General features: G+C 36.0%; 1 protein-coding gene across 3 annotated transcripts in view; it reads right to left on the bottom strand.

Moving 5' to 3' along the window:
- Nucleotides 1-21049, bottom strand: part of CDC14A (cell division cycle 14A) — a 56215-nt gene that overhangs the window by 31407 nt on the left and 3759 nt on the right. For all 3 annotated transcript variants that reach the window (XM_031614825.2, XM_031614824.2, XM_031614823.2), the window contains exons 3-5: nt 14365-14440; nt 7988-8080; nt 2796-2875 (exon numbers count right to left, since the gene is read on the bottom strand). In XM_031614825.2, the coding sequence (XP_031470685.1) occupies nt 2796-2875; nt 7988-8080; nt 14365-14440 (249 nt within the window). The remainder of the gene's footprint in view (nt 1-2795; nt 2876-7987; nt 8081-14364; nt 14441-21049) is intronic.

Below are 21049 nucleotides of genomic sequence, written 5' to 3'. Positions count from 1 at the left end.
TCATCTGAAAATTCTTGGAAAACCAGGAAAGAAACATGTTATTTTTCCCCTATTCCCAGCTAACACTGATTGCCCCCTTGCAGGCCCTCACAAAATCTACTTGTCCTTCTCTCAACCCCAGTAATTCTTAAGCTCCTTGTGCATCTATTCCAGCCTCTTTCTACAAATTTATGGGTCATAAATAACCCCATCTCCCGCCCCATAACTTCCAGACTCCCTATTTCCTACCTAGCCTCCTATCCTCTTAAACTAAAGAAATCTATCTCCTCGCTCTTTTTCTCACACCTCTTGTACAGCTAGATTAGAAAGCTTTCTTTCCCAGCATGATAAAGTATACCACACAGGTAACAGAATCTTCTTAGGCTTTTACCCAGTGCCAAGACTTGACACAGTACAAAACACCTTCAGAAGAAACTTAAGTGTTTTCCAGCCTGACACCAAATCAGAAAAAATATTCAAGAAATCAAGATGTTTATTTCTTCCAGCATACAGAAAAATTCTCCCCAAACTTCAGAACTCCATATTCTTTTAGGAAACAGGAAGGCCCCGCTTAAGATTTCTTCCCTTCAATCCTCTCCTTTCCTGATCCCAGAGTAGCTAACTATTCTATTTTGGAATAGAATCTTGTGAATTTTGACTCTGGCTCTGCTGTGAATGCTTGTTTGATACTTGCAATATTAATGATATATTAATAGTACAATCATGTTAATTTTCTTTATGAAGTTAAATAATTGTTTAACATAATTGCTTTGTAGTTCTTAACCAGTCTCACAAGAAATCAAAGCCAATTACTCTCACTGCTCTGCACAGTCAAGCAGAAACAGCACTTTCACTATATTACTTGCATCTTCAATAAGGAATTGGTTGCAAGGTATAGGTATGTAGACTTTTTCCTTGAAGAAAAAGGGTTGCATGAAACTGTTCTGAAAAAAAAAAAAAGACGATTGCTCCTAAATTTTCTGTCTCATAATTTCAAGACTTGGTAATTAAGATTTTCTTTGTCAGTACCTTGTTTCTACATATCTTAATTTTTTCTTTGACAAGGGAAGAAGCAGAGAAGGAACCTAAAGACATAGCAATTTACTATAATTTTGAACAATGAGTTTTTTAGAATAGGTGAACAAAATAAAGCTATTCTCAGGTAACACACATCCTACACTACTGAAAAAGTTTGGCTTCCTACACTACTAAGTTTTGCTTTTAAAGAAAGGTTGGAATAAATTAAGCTAACATTCTGAAAAAAATAGGTTATATTAGTTATTAAAACTCTTATATGAAAAACACTATTTGATTGTTATCTCCTGCCAAGTTGAACAACTGAGACAGCACTATTTGATAGGAAAGGGAGAAGCAGTTCTCTAGACTCTATTTAAATACTGCATTGTATTCTCCAGAAGGAAGAGAAAAAATTCTGGGGAAGTATTTCACTTGTTGCTTCTTCAAAGTAAAAACTTTAAAAAAAAAAAAGACAGAACAATTGACACTGTTTCTACCCTCAGAGTAATAAAGAACTGTTTGTAGAAATATTCCAGAACATGCCCCTTCTATAATTGGAAATGGCCAGTGCAATTATTTCAGATCAGGAGAAGATTAGAATCCAACAAGCCTAAAAAGGGTGAAGAAAACAACAGTGTCTTAAACTTAAATCATAATTCCTGTATTTTATATAGAATGTGGTGATGTTAAAAAATAACATTGACATAAGAGTTATTATTATTATTAAAAAGCACTTCAGCAAGTGAGTGAATTTTTAAGCCAATTTTGTAATAATTGACAGAGATGTCAACAAATCAGCAAACTTCCTGGTCTTTGGAGAACCATCAACAATCAGATGACTGCATAAACTCTCTGATGATAAAAGCAATCACTGATTTGATACCATTCCTTAAAATGAAGTGCTTAATGGTTTAAGATTTTATAGCTAAACTGGTTTTCACACTTAAGTCTGCCATCTCAACAGTCCATACTGTATCTGGCTCCTGTAGTCACTAGTGGAATAGAGACAACTGGATCATTCCTTGTTGAGTGGCTCTAGAAACAAAGAAACCTTCCAGCATAAGCAAGATAGGCCTACATTTTCAAATGCTTTAGATGACAGTGAACACTACTTGTAAATTGTTGACTCTTCTGGAGAAACAGATCTTGACCTTCTCACAAATGTCTTGTATCACTTGGTTCTGTCTAAGAATAGTGCCAGATACATCCATCTGCAAAGCACAATGACATTTCAAAGTCCACACAATAAAAAGAAACTGGAAACCTTCTTTACATAGTTATGACAGCCAAAACTTCTCAAATCCAGGTCTCGAGACCACTTTGCTCCAGAGAGTATAGAAAAATTATTAGAAATCATCTACTCATTGAAAACAAAGGCAAAGCAACTTAACTTGAACTTCAGTAGATGTTCTGTTACACTGAGAAAATGAAACAGGAAAAAAAATTCATCATCCACGTAAGTCTAGCAGGTTAGCTGCTAAGCAGTAGAGAAGATTAGAATTCCAAATAGTAAAGCACGATACATGAAAGTAAAGTTTAGACTGCTAAAGCGCAAACATGCTAACAAGTATTTTTTAAATCTGAAAGCTTGCAAAACCGAGAATATCACATAAAACTAAAGTCTAAATAGTTTATTTTTCCAACAGCAAAGCAAATCAGAAGTATAGAAAATTCTGTGCATTACACGTTTATGTCTGTGTCAGACATGAAGCCATTTTCTAGGAGAGGAATTTAGAAAAAAAAGCATATTTAGCAAATTCTAAAAACAAAAGTTAGGCCCATTTTTGGTGCTCACATACCTAAATGGAATATATTGCGGATTAGATCCAGACAGAAGTGTCCTGTATGCTTCTTCTGGTGTTTTCTTCAAGTATATTACCTAAAGGAAGGGAGAAGAAGAGGTGAAGAGAGGAAAATAAACAAATAAATGAGCCCTGAGCCCGAAGAGTCATTAACTATTTGCATGTTTCCCCCGAACCACTAAACTTTTCAGAAGGTATACCATACAGCTTAACAAGCATCTGCTGTGCCATCTGCAGGTCAGAAAAGCATATCCACATCATCTGAAAGCTTAAAAAATCAAGAGAAAGGGGGACTACTGTATCTGTTGTGTAATCTGCGCATACTTCTTTTTAAGTCTCACATTGCCCCAACTGGGAGACTTTAAAACAGACGCACCATTGAATTAGGATGCAAAACAAGCACCTGTACTAGGAGCTCTCTGCCCAAATTCAGATGATTCAAAACAATTGTAGTTAAAAAAGGAAATATTTCCCTACCAAAGCTCAATGGAAACATTTCCAACACAAACATTTCCTGATTCCTAATTGTCAAAACACTCTCAAGTGAACAACATGTCAAATTCAGTAAGTGAACCTCTTACTATGAGACCAGCTTATAGTTAATGCAGCATACTAAAGCAAGGCTTGTCCTGATATCACTAAATCACTATTCAGTCCACTGGTTCAACACCACAGTAAGCAATCATAAGATGAAATCACTTCACTGCATTTCAAATACAGCGCGAACAGTAATATTGCTCATAAAATAAATCCAATTCGGAATACATACTAAGTGCATTATTTATAAATAGATATCCAGTTTGGGGCAATACCTTATATGCAGCAAATATGTTTTGAAAACTAAGTGACACAATTTGCCTACACATTTCTCTGCAACTCAGCTTATAGACAGCACTTACTTTCAGTTTGCACATTTAACTGTAGAATATAAGGCAATATAAGGCATTGATAATGATTTTCTTAATGAAAACATGGGTCCTGATCTAAAAGCTTTGATTTTCAACTTCTCACCTTGAGCACATAGAAACAGAAGTAAGTGGCAGTCATTCTCAGAATGTTTGCAATTTGTGTTGTGTTATGTCTAGAGTTGTATCTCAAGTTAATAGAATTCTCAATATTCTGTAGGATGTTAAAAAGCTGCACATGCTTCCACAACTGAAACTCCTTTGTACTTGCTTCCAAAGGAGGAATTACTACTTGAACAGTAGTGTAATATGCTTCGATTAAGAAAGAACAAGCTCTTAAAGCCCCAGGTAGGATTCAGAAATGTAATGTAATTTTTATTTTTTTTAATTAGGGAAAATCACTCCTGCAAATGTCAGGCAAATGATGATGCCTTATTAGTTCACCAAACTTATAAACTTCAGAACTAGACAGCTTTTCTCTGGCATTACAGAAAGCTATCAGTACTAAAATAAGTAATCTCAAGAAATATGACCAGCCCACCTGCTATCTGCAAGAAAAAGGAGAAAGAGTTTAGTGGATTTCTTTTCAGACCTTGTCACAGTAAGAGTTGTGTTTCACCAGGATTGCTCAAAAGGCAAATTTTGGTCCACAGATCAAGTTCTGATCTTAGAAGAACTGTAGCTGTAAGGTACAGACTAGTATTACTTCTTCCACAGAGAATTCAAGACTTTTCAGATACTAGAGAACACAGTCCAATAGGGGTTCCTTGTTTTCCAATCAGAAAAAAAACCATAACGAACACCTTAACATTACAGAAAGAGGCATTCTCCACCTCTGCCCAACTCACCCATTTAAGAGAGGAGAATACACACTATCTTTCATGATTTCTCTAAGAGTAATTTCCCTGCTGACAAGTGAGGAGTGAAGCAATCCTTCCAGTATAATTTAGTCAAACCTATTCCCTCTTGCCTACATCCCTCTTCTCTCAGTTTCAGACAAAAACTATTAAGGACGTGTTGAGTCAAACCAGGCAACTTTAGTTTGAGTAGGTATGAAAGTACTTGTAGCATTATTTTAAAACAATATTTTTTTAAATAATTAACTTCAGTGGAAAACTATATAAAAAAACCAAAAACAAACAAAAAAAAACAAAAACAACCAACCCTAAAACAAGTCTCCAGACAGACTAGGAGATGAGCAAAGCAATACTAACATGCTCTGTAGAATCTGATTAGACTTCACAAAATTCAGCATCACCCCCATGTCTGACAGCACACATTTTATGCACTGGTCCCAGCAATTTAGTAGTTTGGAGTTCCTTCTATGTAAGACCAGTGAAATCTTCACTTTCTTCTATTTCTGAAAGACTTCAAGTATTTGTTCTCCGAAATCTTAATTTTATGACAAAAGTAATTCTTGCAGAACTCTTACGAATGAGGACATTAATTTAGCAACTAGATGAGATTAATCAGTGTATAGAAAGCCTGCTGCAAAAACCAAAATATAGAAGATGTTGTCTCTCTCAAATTTAAGACTATTCTACTAAAATACTTTAATAGCTATCAGGGTCTTTCAGTTCAGCTTGTCTAAGAAACTGCTTAATGAAACACTCTAATTTGCATAATCAGCACTGGAAACCCATTCCTAGAACATGATCCACTATTTTCCAAGTTTCATTTTACGCTTAATATTTTAGCACCACGACAAATAAAACAAGCTTTCTCAATTAACTTTCACACATTGATAGAGTTCAAAGCTGTAAGACTTCCTGGCCTCAGAAACCTTGTGTAATCAAAACCAAGATAAGTGCGGAAGATCTTGAATTAAAGAGTGCATACATAAAATAAAATGATCGAATCACCAACTGTACATAACTCCTTCACTGAAGGTATAACTAGATTATCAGAAATCTTCCTATTATATAACCCAAGAATGTACATACTGCATGCGACTGAACAATGCCTTAGAGGTAAAATGCTCTGAAACTGCAAATATCATTTCCCAAAGATGAAACAAATATACCTAGATTACAGAATTTAAATTTCTATAGTTAAAAACAATAACACCAACACAGCAATCATACAAATCAGATTACTAGGTGGCTCATAAATAACTTCTCAGAATACCTATTGTGTGAATTTATTGGCATTATAATCAACTACTATGAAAGGATATGAGCAGAATTCCACTACACTGGCAAGTCTAGAAATACACACCTACAGATACAATTCTGGGTTGAAATTTTTATGTAATATCAGATACCTTTTGCGCAAACTGTTTTCCAATACTATATTAAATTGAGATTAATTGAAAAGTGACTCTGCAGCAAATGAATTGTTTATAGGTAATGGACTCCGTTTTTGCATTGACAGCACCATATTAGTAAAGCATTACTATAAATATATTGTATCTTCTAATAATTAGAAGATACGCACAATACCTACTAGTCTGACAGGAGAGTACTGGTATCAAATGCACATGTGGATTGCTTGCAGATGTTAGAAGTTATGAGATATTAGCAGCTTAACATATACTAAGCTGGCTTAAAAGTGCCTGCAGTCCTGGCACACTAGTTCACCTTGTCCTACACATAAGGCTCCCCTCTTATGTATGATGTGCCACCTGATACCTTCTATGAATACATATGCAGTCACATCATGGTACATATGCTATGTGCTCCTCATCACAATTTTCATTAGACTGATTTCTACCTCCTGCCAGTATGTGTCCTTACCCCCTTAGCTGCTGAATGAACAGTTCATTCAACTTCAGACTACCAAACATACCAATGTTCCAGATTTCATGTCTTAAATACCATAAATATGGAATAGTCTTAATTAGCTGATGAGTCCCCTATTTGGAGACCTGTCTTGTATCTTACATATCTCCTTATCTTTCTGTTCCTAAAGCCTGGCTTTGCAAGAAGATCTGTTAATAAACAGTAGCTCTCCTTGGGTCTAGCTAATGTTTATAAGATCCTTTTAACCCATCATCCACAGACAACAGAGAATGCTAGTTCTATCCATTCCAAGTCTTCCAGGATGTATTGAGAGATCAAGATAGGATCAGACAAGAGCAAACCAGTGAAAGAAATTAGATGCTCCAATTTATACGTGCCAAATGAGCATTCTCCCTGTAAATTTAATTGTAGTAGTTTTAAAATATAAAGTCACTCAGACTTTTATTTTTTTTTAATATATTGCCATTCCCCTTCACCACAAGAGTGTTTCCTGCCTTTGTCTGCTGCTTGTTTTTATTCTTCTTTTTATAGAGTTGTTCCATCAGGTTTACTCCCAGGATTAAAAATCTACCCCAAATATTTTTAAAATTAAATTTATTTTTTCCCTTATCTTTCAATTTAAATAGATTTCCTTCCTTGCATTTATACACTAACCCCACGCTCGCAGCAAAATGTTTTGTTTCATTACAAAAATCTGCAACCTAGGGACTTTCAGTATAATCATATGCATTTATTCAACTTTGCTTTCAGCAAGACCTCAGTCCTGAAAAAAAAAAAAATACACACACAGTTTACAGCCTGACTTAACAGACACCTCCACAAGTCAGCTGACCATACAGATGCCAGCTCAGGACCAGCAGCTTGCTAGTTCAAACAGTGTATCAGTGTCAAAACTTTTAAGTTCTCCACAAGTTTGTTCCAATTCTGGAGAGGAAAGGTGAAAGTTCAAGTTTGAGCTTGACTGCTACAACAACACAGCAGCAGCTGTGCAAATCACAGCTTAGGATCATCAAGATTTGTGTGACATCATAGTAAGAATTGTGTACCTAAGATAGCCCTGTGCTTTGCTCATAGTCTGTAATATTAGAGGGCTGAAATCAGGTCCTCCATTATTATCAGCAGACAAAGAAAAAGAACGAAAAACAAAACAGGTCTGGTTTTACAACTTAACAAGGGCTTTAAGAGAAAGTTTTCTCCCACTCCAGCATGAATCTCACTGTAATCTTAAGAATTAATTGATCCTAAGCCCTGCAATTTTAGGGAAGTTTGAGGTTTGCATTTTTTGACATTCAAGGAAGTGGTGTCCTATGGGAAACACATACATGTCCCAGTGCCACTCCTTCTGCAAGTAAATGGAGGTAAGTGCCAATGATAAGGCTTGTCTAACACTCAAATAGCAGAACTGTCAAAGATAGCTTAGAGAGGAATTAAATGACAACCTACCTGCCTACCTCCCCCAGGAGCCATCCCTTGGGACATTAATTTACACAAGAAATATTTCTTAAGGAAGGCTAGAAGTATCCATGCAACAATTAGTACTTACAGCATATGCACCTATTAAAAAAGCTGCATTTGCTCGTTTCCGCTGGTCAAAACTGGTATAGAAAACTATCTTCTTTCTTGACAGACTGAAATACTGTTAAAAAGAAAAATAAGTTTGAAATAATCAGACAATATATTTACTAAGAATACATTCTAAAAATTCCTTGAGAGGCTGTTTTTCCTACACTGACATGTAAATAAGAGCTTCTTAAAGGAGAAAAAGTTACTGATACCATGGACAATCTTCTTACATTACAGATAAAAGTGCAGGGAAACCTTTGCTGTTCCAGAGCAAATATATTAGTTTTGCTGTGCAAAAATACAGTATAAAATGCAGTTCAATCAAAACAGTCATTATAAAATGCTTCTTTTTTTCCTAACGTAAATATTTGAACAATAGCTAAGGGATGCTGTTGAAAGGCATTGCAATTATTAGACTCTCCCAGGTGTTAAATTTCTTCAGTACCAAAGTCTATGGATAAAACCAATTTTTTTTTCCTCCGAGGAAAAACTCCAACAAAACAACAATTTTCCTCTATACCATCTGCATATGGAGTGACAGACAACATATTTTGAAAGCTTCAATAATAATTTTATAAAAAAACTGTGCAAGTGAAAAGCCTGGGAAAAAAAAAAAAAGGTTAAGCACAGAATAAAGTAGGAAGTCTTGCAATTATTATTTTTTTTCTAAGAAGAAAAGAAGCCTCTGTCAGAGTTCTGAGGACAAAACTGCCATTGAGAACAAGAGCAATGAGAACAAGAACAATAAGGACAAGCTGCAAGTATGTAAAGCTAAAGAGAAAATTGTCATTTAAAAATGGCAAGCTAGACAGTTCATTGCAATCTTAAAAAAATTATTTTTTACTTCACGAATTTCTACTCTAATTACATTTTGCAACATTATCTCATGTGTTTTTCCAGGTATACTGCTGTGGTACAATAACTGTTTGAGGAAGACATCAACAGGTACACCAGACTGCGCTCCTAAATATTTGAAAAGTATTTTTAAAAATGGTGCAGCATTTTTACATAGGCTGCTCTGAAAGCAATGCCTCCTATATATTTCAATAGAAATAACAGACAAGGAGCACAACGACACTATTTGATAGAGCAAATTCTCAGGGAAAAAACACTATTTTCCAACATAGTCTCCACCACTAGCCAATTCACACAGGTGAGCTGATTGAGACACTCTTAACTTTATGGTGCTACAGTAGTGTAAAATGTAACAGAATATTGTTTGGAAAGTTCACCCTTACTGCCGTACCACTGACATCCACCCCTGGTGTTGTGGGTCAACACAATGAAATAAAAAAAGCATTACTTTCAGAGCAGCCCTTATAAGAACTGCCTCTGTTCCAGTGCTACTGTTACTCAAGTTCAGTACTCAAACTCCTACTTTACAGTTTAAGTTTACTTTCTTCTCCTGCCCTTGGCACAGATGACACTTGGGGGCAGGAGATAAAGTAACCATAGGATTGTGTTTTAGTTACTCAATTAATACCACTGCATCTTGCTTACAGTGAAAGCTCACCTTATTCTTGTAGCAAATTTTAGGAACTGCTTTAACTGCAGAATCAAATTTGGCACCTCCGAGGCATTCAGGAGAAAACTGCTGTACACATCACAGTGAGGTACTAACTCCCTCCCCCAGAGAAATAGCATCTTCCAGAGCAACTCTAACAGCACATTCCAAGCTGGTCTCATTACCCACAGTTCCATAGGCACATAGGCTGTGAGAACTAATGCAAGTGAGTGCATCTAAATAAGATCACAGTTGCCAAGAAGGATGATCACTATTGATTGGAAGAGGTCATATCTTGAGATCAATGGCAACATCTCTCTGTGTATACACAAACATACAGAGCACAAGTAGTTATTTAATTAGTGAAGCTTTCAATTTTTATTAAAACTTGTCAAATTTAAAGATTCCTCCTTTCTTCCCCCTCTTCAATTTTTTAATTTTAGTGTTCTCTAACTGCAGTTCCACCCATGACGTGTGGGTGGGATCACATCACAGTAGTTATGCAACAGTGACAGAACTTCAATTATAACTTGTTGACTACTACTTATTTTAAAGCAAAGTTCCTTGTAACAGTTTACAGTTCACCTGAAATACTACTTGAAAGTGCAAAAAGTATATGCTAGTTGCTAGCTGTCCAGAAGTGAGTTCTACTCAAAAAGACTGTCTTTCATGCTTTATGTTGCAGAGCAGACTTCTTTGTCATACAGATATATAGTCAGTCCAGTTCTGAAATATTTTTGTATTAGAAAGATGCAAAAAGTGATAGCCCACCTTAAATGCTCCCAAAACATGAAAATGAAAGTAGAGCATTATCACTGTTTCAATTTCAAAAATGCAAGGGTTTCATCTTTATGAGCTACACAACTATGTGATTTTATATATTTTTTTTAAATCCTGAATAAAACTTCAACACAGAATTGAAAACTAATGCAAAATTAATAGTTTACAGCATAGCAAGCAAAGCAAAAGTTCATCAGGGTACGATCAGGCACTGTTTACCTCTAGTTACAGAAAAATCAAACTTCACAGCAGATGTTGCTGAACTGATCTGCTGCATGCATGAGTATTTCTATTACTGCTAACACAGATTCTTCACTCAGTTACACTTTAGCTGTCAATATTAACCTATCCAAACAATAAAAGGAATATACTGACATTTTGACCAAATTTCATGAGGAAAGTCTAGTTCTGGCAAGATTCCATGACAAGTGTTAAGGACATTTGTTTTTAAGGTTTTGTTTTGTGAAATTTGTGGTTTCTTTTGTGTACTTGTTTTGTTTTAAGTGAAAAAAATGTCTCCAGAACTCCACCTGAGATTGTTTCCTTCCATACTGCACAACTCAGAAGCATAAAAAATGTTTCAAGAGACTCTTGCTGTGAGATTTCTAGAGAATAGCTACAGTTAAGGATGATATAGTAACACCGTTGCAACTCACCCCTTATTTTTTTTTAGAAGTTAACACACGCACTGTGAAATACCAAATATATTTGACTTTATCAATATGAAAATTTCAATAGGGCACAAAAAGCAATAAAGCAGTACCTGTCAACCTATTTCTCAGAGGAATTCACTCAGAGACAGTCTTTTTTAATAAAAGCAGAAGCTATAAGAGAAGTGCAGCAGGTTTTGTTTCAGTCAATAAAACTAATTTATTGGTGTATGAAAGGATTCCAGAATATATTTTTTTCCATTTTAAAATTACTTCAATTTTATAATAGATTAATTTTTTTGATCCTTGAAGATCCCAAGAGAGATTTGTTTACATTGCTCTACACAAAATTGCTGTAATGTTTAATAAAGTCAGATCCGTGCAAATACTGCTTAAATAAATACACACAAATGTACTCACCTAAGTAACAGTGCATGCAATGCTAGCCACAGAAAATAGTGTTTTGAAAATAAAGTACATGCATCTGCCTTAAAACCTAAGCTGTCCTGAAGCAGACGTCCTAAGATGTCCTAAAGCAATTACCACAACACAGCACATAAGAAATGTTAGTCCCACAGTTCATAGGCCTGCCAGAATCTTCCCGTATTGCTTTTCCATCTTCAGTAAATCAAATCATTTCCCTAGGAAATACTCCCTCTCCAATTATGCCTGCTTCTTAATTTACTTGAGTCTGCATAAGTTTACATAAGCTCAGAACACAGTACCTAATATCATTTTACGAAATCAGACTTGTTTTTAAATGGAAGAAAAAATTCATCTCATAACTTAATTAGGAAAAAAAAAAGCTTGACTAAGCAATTACAAACAGAATTCAGAGAACAGGTAGGAAGGCAGCAAGCATTTTTCCTTGCTGTCATCTCAGCTAGTCAATATCATGTCCATAGCAAAGCATCACAAACATAACAAGGTCAGTAAGGTTTTCAGTGCTTTACCTTAAACAACAACAAAAAATGATACTTGAATAAACTCTTCAGTTCTTTAGAACAGAATTATTCTGTGCTTTTACAGTCAGTCAGCACAAAGATACAACAGTTTAAAGTGGTAGTCTGTCATGTAGAACATTTTAAAATCAGGCATTTCTTCCTCCTCTCTGCTTCCCCAAAAAGGAAAGGTGGGAGCAGAACACTGCCTCCTTTGTGCTCCATCCCTCTACCAAAACAGAAATAGATGCAGTTGAAAGACTTGAAGAGGAAGTTTGTGGGGTTTTGTTTGTATTTTAAATGAGATTCTATAGTCTCTATAGTCATTTCTCCTGCTTCCATTTATATAAATTTTAAACTTAACAAAAACCTTCCAAATCACTAAATTCCTTTTGCAATACCATATCAACACAAAAATTATCACACCTAGTGCATATTTTCTGTTCCACGCTTCTTGCAAAGGCTTTTCATTAGAAAAGCATACTCAGTGCACTTGACTAGCGAAGCTGAGCAGAAGTCTTTAGCAGTTACATCTACAGTACACATCAGATGCATGCTTTAGCCTGTGGATGAAGCCCTTTCAAGCCTGCTTACCCACTGCAGATAGTATCTAAATTAAGACAGACTGTAGTACATATTTTATGTATTAGGGAAGCAAGGTTTACATTAGCAGCTACTGGCCTAATCTCAAAGGCAGTTCTAATCAGGCGAACTGGAATCTATTCATGCCAGGGTTTCTACACTACTCAGGTGGCATTCCAAACTCCAGCTGTTTGAATTCAGATGTTATTTTCCACTGGTTGCACCATCAGATTACCCTTCTCTACTGTGTATCAAGAGTTTAAAATGAACTTATTTGGAATTAACCTCTGGGAACAGTAACTGACAGCATCTCCTTTCCAGCTGATCTGCCTGAGATTTCTCTGCCCTGTTCCTGACAATCTGTACTCCACACCTAGCACTGAGAGTTTGCTTCTTTTTAATAATATTAAACTTAAATTAAAATATCATTAAGTACTGTTAAGCCAATCTGCAAAGTTACTCATTCAGTTTTAATTTGGCTCCCCTGTGTATTTTTCTGATTTTTCAATTTTATGATGCAAAAATAAAAGGCATTTCACTTTAATACTGAATCATTAAAAGTAGTTCTAGTGAAGGAGTTCTAGTTTAAATACAAAGCATGAAGTTACGCTTCAAGTGTGATAAATAGAAACGTGTCCCAAACTGATTACAGTCTATTTGAAGCTAGAGAAACAGAATTGATGGAACTAATCTCTACAGACCAGAGGGATATTCCATATCAGATAGCATCACGTGCAGTAACAAAACCAAGTAGCAGTCATTCAAAAGTAGCTGTTGCTTAGAGATTGTTTGGGCAATGGTCTGCTGCTAGCACCACCTGTTCTGTTTTCCCTGTCTTTCCTTTTGATTGCCCTACTTAAATTGTCTTCAGCTCAACCCACAAGTCTTTATTGGTTCTGCTCTTCTGATCCTCTCTCCTGTCCCACTGGGGCTGGAGTAGCAGTCAGCAAGCAGCTGCTGCTTGCTTAGTTACTGGCCAAGGTCAAGCTATACCAGGCTTGTGGCTTTATCACAGGACAGTAGTGTTAGAACAAAACTCAGCTGGTGTGATCTTCCAAAATAAATACTGCATTCCCATATTCAAGACCACTTTATAAAAGGAAGGACAAGTTTTGCAGTCAAAAGAAAAGCTACTATGGTACCTGATGATACATTTTCTACATCTATAGCAGAGCAATTCAAAATTGCCTTAAATCTACAACACTTGGGTGGAAGCAGGAGAACAAGTTTTCTACAAACTAACTGAAAGCAGTGACAATTCTGCAAGTACTACAGAAAAAAGAACCATTTTTAGATGTGTAGAAGTCTTTTCTATAACACCATTATTACAAGCAACATTTTATTTAAATGAAAGACTGCAAAGTTTTAATTTTTTGATTGAGTGAGATTTAAATATCATGGTTTTGGAGATCACACTGTTCTTTTCATAGGAGACAAGGGTGAGCAGGGATGTTTGCCTTAATATCTGTTGTGGTTTGTTGTTTTTTTTGTTTGTGGTTTTTTTTTGGAGGGGTATGGGTTTGGTGGTTTTTTTTTGTTTGTTTGTTTTTTGTTTGTTTGTTTGTTTTTTAGTTATCCATACCAACAGACCAACTCTGTTAGCTGCAAACTCATGAAACATCCACACAGCCATACTGTCTTGTTATTTACTATTTCATTACAAAACTAAGATTATAAAGGTGAAATATCCTTTCCTCACCTCACCTGCTAAACAACAATGATGGCATATCCCTTTTTTCATTCTTCAGAGGCAGAAGAATTCAGAGCAAAGAAGAGCCTTAAGCTTAGTAGCAATTATCTATAGATAGCAAGTACTTAGTAATTACTTTCAAAACAGAAAACAGGTTTTATCTGAGTTTAAAGCACAACATAGGAACAATATTTTTAAAACAAAGCTTACCTTTAATTTCTTATTAAGTTTACAGCAGTATCTGTATAACATTGCCAAATTCAAAGGTCCAAAATCTGCATAGAAACTTCGCAAAAAGAAAACAAATGTTATTTATGCAAAATAGCTGAGCAAATTCTAACGTGCACAGTGTTGATAGCTAGAACTGCACAACTGTAAACTACAGGGAATACTGAGTAAACAATATATATAGTGCACCATATAAACCCTTTATTACAGCTACTGCTGCAACTGAAATTTCAGCCTACTTCTTTTTTTAATCTCATCTTCCATTATTCCAGAAACTACTTACTATATACACACATACATCTTACATAGAATGCTTTACTGCTTTCTCTTTTGTCCCCCTCAGTCCTCTTGTTTCTAAGAAAAGTTCTTAGGAGCGTATCATTTATTTTGTGTTTTCTCATTGTATCTATTCCTCTCTTCTAGATTTTCCTTAAACATTCACATACCATTGAGGCAGCTGCCCATTGGATAAGAGCAGCAATAGACCATACAGGAAAATTACTAAAAAAAAAAAGTTTCCAGTAGGGATTCACTGTGCTCCCTCTCACTAAACATAAGGTTTATTACTTCATTATTATCTCTTTCAAACACATATTCTCTCAAACAAACAAACAAACCCTTTAAAAAAAAAAACAAAGTGAAGAAGAGTGAATTATATTGGCCCGATTGCTGTCCAGAATGAGCATTCTGCCTGCCACACCGATGAAATGTCAATATCATCTACTTTGCAATATCACATAATAGCATGAATGTGTTCATCCCTGGCAGCACAAAACATTATGCCAATGTTTAAATACAGTAGCTCATTAGCTGGGTCAAAGACTAAGTTGTCCAACTCCTAGGATGGTATCTGTAAGTTCACAGAACATAAGTAACTCAGATGAAAATTTTAGTGACAACGATGCAGTCACTAACTTCTAGAATTCCTCATCTCTTCTAAGATAAGTTTGTCAGATATGGTCAACAGTTACAGCTATTTTAAAACCAAAACTCCCCATTATGTTCTTAATAGAGATTAAATGAAAAAAGAACAAGCATGACTTACAAAGTAATAATTAAAAACTGTAGCTCTAAAGACACTGTAGTGAACATGGCTTCTAGAAAAGCCCCATAGGTAGCTGGTTAACATACGTTATCACTCTGCAGCACTAACATCTCAAAACAAAAACAAAGCCACACCTCTTGTTCCAGTATTACCTTTAGACTATTAATTCACTTGTATGATGAAAAAATAGAACTTGGATTTTAAGATTCTTGAAAAAATATCATGGAAAAAATATCGTGGAAAAAAAAACAACAGTGGAACGTAATAGTTTCTAATACAGCTTTGATGAGCATAAGGATGTAACTGAATACACTGTTCATCTAAAGCACAGAACTACAGCTGTGCTTTAGGTTTCCATTACTATTCATTTGCTACAACTACAGTTATATGAACTCATATAACCACTTCTACTTTTCTGTACGATTAAACTCAAACAGAAGCACAGGAAAAGCAGATTAAAATGAATTCACCTATCAATTTACCCATAATAGACAAATTACAAAACTTACTATTTTGGTGGATGTAAAGAAAAGGTACATCTATTTATTTAATCCAAGAAGTAACAAGATAATTCTAAAAAATAAAGGTACTCAGATTCTCTGATTTACTGTGATTTTCCATCATTTGCTACAATTAAGCACTCCATGCTTTTCTTAATACAGCCAAAAAAACGTACCGATATTTAACACCCTGGTATTACTTACTGTTCAGCTGATACTTTTCAAAATCCAAACACAGAAAGAACAGGCACTTTTAGTCAGTTGTGCACCACTGTTATTGCTCATACACAGGCATGAAAAAAAAAAACAAAACCTACTGGCAACTCCTAATTCCTTTACACAACACCATGGGGCAGTATAGACAAGCCAAAACAAACTACTGACCTCACTGATACAATGTTGTGATACATGCATTCATAATTTTAGCTGTTCCCACTATATATCTTTAAACTAAATTAAGCTTGAATGTTCTTTTTAAACGGAGCTAAGTGAAACAAGCATTTCACAGTTCTCCAAATAGAAGAGTTCTCTGACAAATAACATAAGGCTCTGTACTGAAGTCGGTGAACTACAAAACTCTTCAATTTATATCCATAAAACTGAATATCTCTGACATGCTTAAACAGAAGAGTTTAACCTTATCCATGTCCACTACTTTTAGAGTAGCAGGCCGTTTTTATCCTTGAATTCAAGTCACTTAATCCCAAGCCAGTCAGCGGATTTTCTTCTTAAAAACAGAATTTTGAGCGCTACATATATGTAGAAAGTGGGAAATCGGGGGATGGAAATCAGCAATGAAGAGAAACAGCATACCGAGTCAGCCTCTAAACTAAGAGTTTGACCCAGCAAAAGTTTAAGACAGAAATTTAAAACCACACACACAGAGAAATGAAATCTGGTTACATAATATAGTCACCATTAACCAGTATTCATTCATTGACAATTCTTTCATAGGTAACAGATCTTCATTATATCCGGATGTTCTTGTAAACATTTGTATGCCACATGGAATTAGCACATCTCTGAAACTTAAGCCAGTTAAGAGACAGTCATTTGCAATGGGGGTGGGAACCAGATATGAGGAACAGAACGCAAGTATGGTATTAATCTAAAACAAAATATGATTAAATGTAATCAAGTACTTATGTGATAGCTAAATTAATTCTTCCCCCTCACCCCATGGAAGCTTGCTATCTTTATGCTTCTCCAGCTACACAGCAGCAAAAACCCTGTATGTGAATATTTAAATATTCTACTTCAGAAATACCATCATAATGCTACCTGGAAGCAGAAGCATTAGGTTTCTGCTTAGAAACAACTCCTCAAACCAGCCTTCTCATCAGCTCTCTCGGCCTATCATTTCAGAAATTCGCTTGTTTGTATCACAGAAGTTTCCACCTACCTAGATAAGCCAGCCCCAAATTAGCCCATTAATTTATTCTTTCATGCAAGTACTTTATTCCAGCAAATTAAAGTGTTAAATAGATATAATCTAGGACTACATAGTCCTCAGGACAGAAACTCAAGATGTTTCTGACTGTAGTTCTGTGCAATGCCACATGAAGGCGCCATGGGTCAGATCAAGCCGTGGGCACCTCGTCTGAATTAAGAAGGTAACTTTACCAAGTATTTGAATTCTGCTGACCCCAGCACAGCAGTAAATGATAAACGACTTCAATATCTGGAGGTAACGGACGGTTCCCAGTTATGGCCATTGAAGGAATACCATATACAGGCAGTCTCTGAAATTAATAATGACCTCCATATTAACTTCACAATCAACAAATTTATGGCTAAGGCACTAAGTGATCTTTCAAAAATGAACTGAACTACTTACACTTTGCCCCAGAAATCTGAAGCTGTACACAAACTTTCCCCTACAGATAGATGTAGTGACAAAGTAGTTCTAAACTACCATTCCCTTACAAATGTTGTGATACAGCAACAGAAATACAGATGAAAAGATAGGAGGCTCCTATTTGAAGATTTATTTCAGGATTATTTTATTCAGGGCAGATCAGCATAAGTTTGAAACTGCTGCTACACTGAATATGAGGATATGTACACGTTCTGCATTCAGCAATAGGTATTTACAGCAGCTTGAATATGGTACAAACCCTAATTCCCATACTGGAAAACAAGATAGAACTGACTTTGTGAATCTGTTCTAACCATGCACAAATATTCAGAGGAGATGATGTTACTTGCATGGCAGCTTATTTGGTGTTTGAGTTAGTAATTTTAAAACAAGAGCACAGTATAACTATTGCAGTCTCTTTCTGGAGCACATATACAAGAATGGGAACACAACTACTCTTCTCTGCAAGAAGCTTGCTTTGTTGGAGACTAACAACTATATAAAAGCCTCTTCTCCACCAAACAGGAGTATCTCAAGTTGGCTGTTATTTGGGCCAACAGTTTAGCCATAAGAACTGCAGAAAGCAGTTGAAATGCTGTTTCCTAAATACAAGACTAAATTAATTTATAAACATGTCACAGAGATCCAGTTTTCTGCTTAGGTTACTATTAAAAATTAGTAGTAAGACTAAATTAGAATGAGAAAAAAAATATTCTCCACTTGCTTTTCTCTCCCCACTTCCTAGGCTGGATTCATTAGAACATTCAGATGTCTGTTCCACAGGCTCTCAATCCAGGTATCAGGCAATACAAGAACCAGCTGCTGCAGAAGCGGTAAATGGCTGCTAGAGGTAAACAAGTCATAAGTTCGATTGCCACAGATTTTCCAGATGAAAGACAGAAGTATCAATCCACGTATTCACTACAACGCAACTCTGGTGGTCCTGAAATCTTTCCTATTTGGTTTTCCTTCTCCCACCTCTGCATCCCAAAGCATGTCCCACCTTCCCACATCCTATGCACGTGAACAAAGGCAGGATGCCCAACAGCATTAGCTGCTGCTCTAGTCCTACCAATTCCCAACAATATAAACTGCTGAGAACTTTCTCATCTGGGCCAAGACACAATCCCCAACACTTTCCACTACTCAGAGATTGCTTCTGAATGTCAAAAATAGAGTAAACAGGACTCTAGAAGCGATATCGCTCCACTGCTTACACCTGGAGATAGGAATGACACGGAAGTTACGGATTATGCAAAACATCAGGTACTCACTCCATTTCCCCTCGGATGTTCCAAATCTCCAAGATCCCATCTATTCAAAATCCAAGAACAAATTGCAGCTCCAAGTTGCCTTACATTTAAAATAGCTATTCCAGATGCAAGCATGTTTCAAACAATACTGCTAGATGTCAAGAGCAAAGCATCAGCAAAGATATTCTTCCATAGTGTTTGCTTGTACAAGAATCTTAAGATGATTAGAAACACACTTTCTGTGGAAAATATAACTCATCTTAAGAGCGACCAACTTTCTTGTAAAAGGTTTTCTGTTTCAAGCTACATGTCTGTCCAGTAGGAAACTGGAGCCTAGAAAACAGATTATTCCAGTACACATTTACTGCGAACAAGAAATCCTCAATGCCTTTGTGATTTCCTTTCAACTTTTCCATATGAACCACAGAACAGTTAATGTTGGAAGGCATGTCTAGAGGTCATCTAGTGCAACCCCCCTGCTCAAGCATGGATACTGAGGATCACATCCAGGCAGCTCTTGGAACATCTCTGCTTAGGGAGGTTCCACCTGGACAACCCGTGCCTCAACACCTACACAGTAAAAGTGCTTCCTATGTTCACGCAGAATCTCATATTCCAGTTCGTACACACTGTCTCCTCCTGGCGCTGGGTACCACCAAGGAGTCTGGCTCCATCCTCTTTGCAACCTCTGCAGTAAAGTTTACTTACTTACTTGAGACTTCTCCAGACTAAACAATCCTAGCTCTCTCAGTCTCTACTCATAGCAAAGGTGCTCAAGTCCCTCCATCAACTTGGTGAAGGTGGCACAAAAGTGCATATAAAATTTATTAAATTAGTACTGGAGAGTACATCTCAATGCTAAGGTGCAGAGCTTCAGGAGTTTCAAATAAAATTATGCCACTAGCTCATATTCTAAGCAGAAGATGATACTCTCAGTTTTCAGATCTCCTGACTTCACTTGCAGTGAATTTAATAACAATTATTGTAAGATGAAAAAGAAAAAAGCTACAGTACCATTATGGCCAATTTTTACGGATGGCTGTTAATGTAACTGATATTTATGAAGCTTCATTTCTCTGTATATTTACATTTGTACTGACAAAAGCTGGAAGCTAGGAAATTTCTTAGACATGATGTGGTTTTGTCACTGTTTTTGTGGACTTGAACTCGCTAAATAATCTTGGTCATTTGATAGTGAAGTTCAACTCTCCAGAAGCTGGAAGGGAACAAGGAACTGTCTGTTCTCTGTGTAAAGCGACAGCTCTGTTTGTTATAACACGACTAGGGTTTTCTTTTCCTTTCAACTGATATAAGCCACAAAAGGATGGTGAAGTTCAGGTTTCCTATGCAAGTACCATTACTGGGTAACCACAGAAAAGCAGCATTTTACACTGGTCAAATAAACAAGCTAGCCCTTACTCATATCACCAGAAAGAGAAGCTGCATTGCATATCCGTATGCAAAGAAGAAAACACGTCCTACAAGTCAAAGTACAAAGAATGCTCATTAAACGAAGACAGGCTTTGAATTCTATTGTATTTCTGCTTGAACTCAAAAACACTGCTTACATTAAAACTGTTATGGAATGAGCAAGTAACATACTGTGGCTTGAAGGTTGTATTGTAAAACATAGGATGCACAGGGAATATCATACTATTTACTTCTGCTGCTGCTCACTAAGTTTCAGATAAGATCTGCAAAAGCTGTTTATAACAAAAAGATGTGAAGCTACAAGTGACCGAGTAAAAACACAGTTTATGAGAATTGTCATTATTTACTAAAAAGATGATACTCCTGGCTTTAATTAACTTTTAATTTTGCTTGAAAAATTTACACAACAATAGAAAGGATGTTACAAATCATTTTGATGAAAAGATGTGACAGTGAAGTTAACCAGTCAAGTGTAATATCCCCAACCCAGATCCGTTTACTGAAAGGTAAAGCATGAAAGACACTATTCTTAGAGAAGAAAAAGCTTCTTATTCTTGCCTAACTCACTAATTGAGATCTC

This window comes from Phasianus colchicus, chromosome 9 (assembly GCF_987193195.1).
Source record: "Phasianus colchicus chromosome 9, bPhaCol1.hap1.1, whole genome shotgun sequence".
Taxonomy (NCBI): Eukaryota; Metazoa; Chordata; class Aves; order Galliformes; family Phasianidae; genus Phasianus; species Phasianus colchicus.
This window is presented reverse-complemented; position numbering and strand designations above follow the sequence as displayed.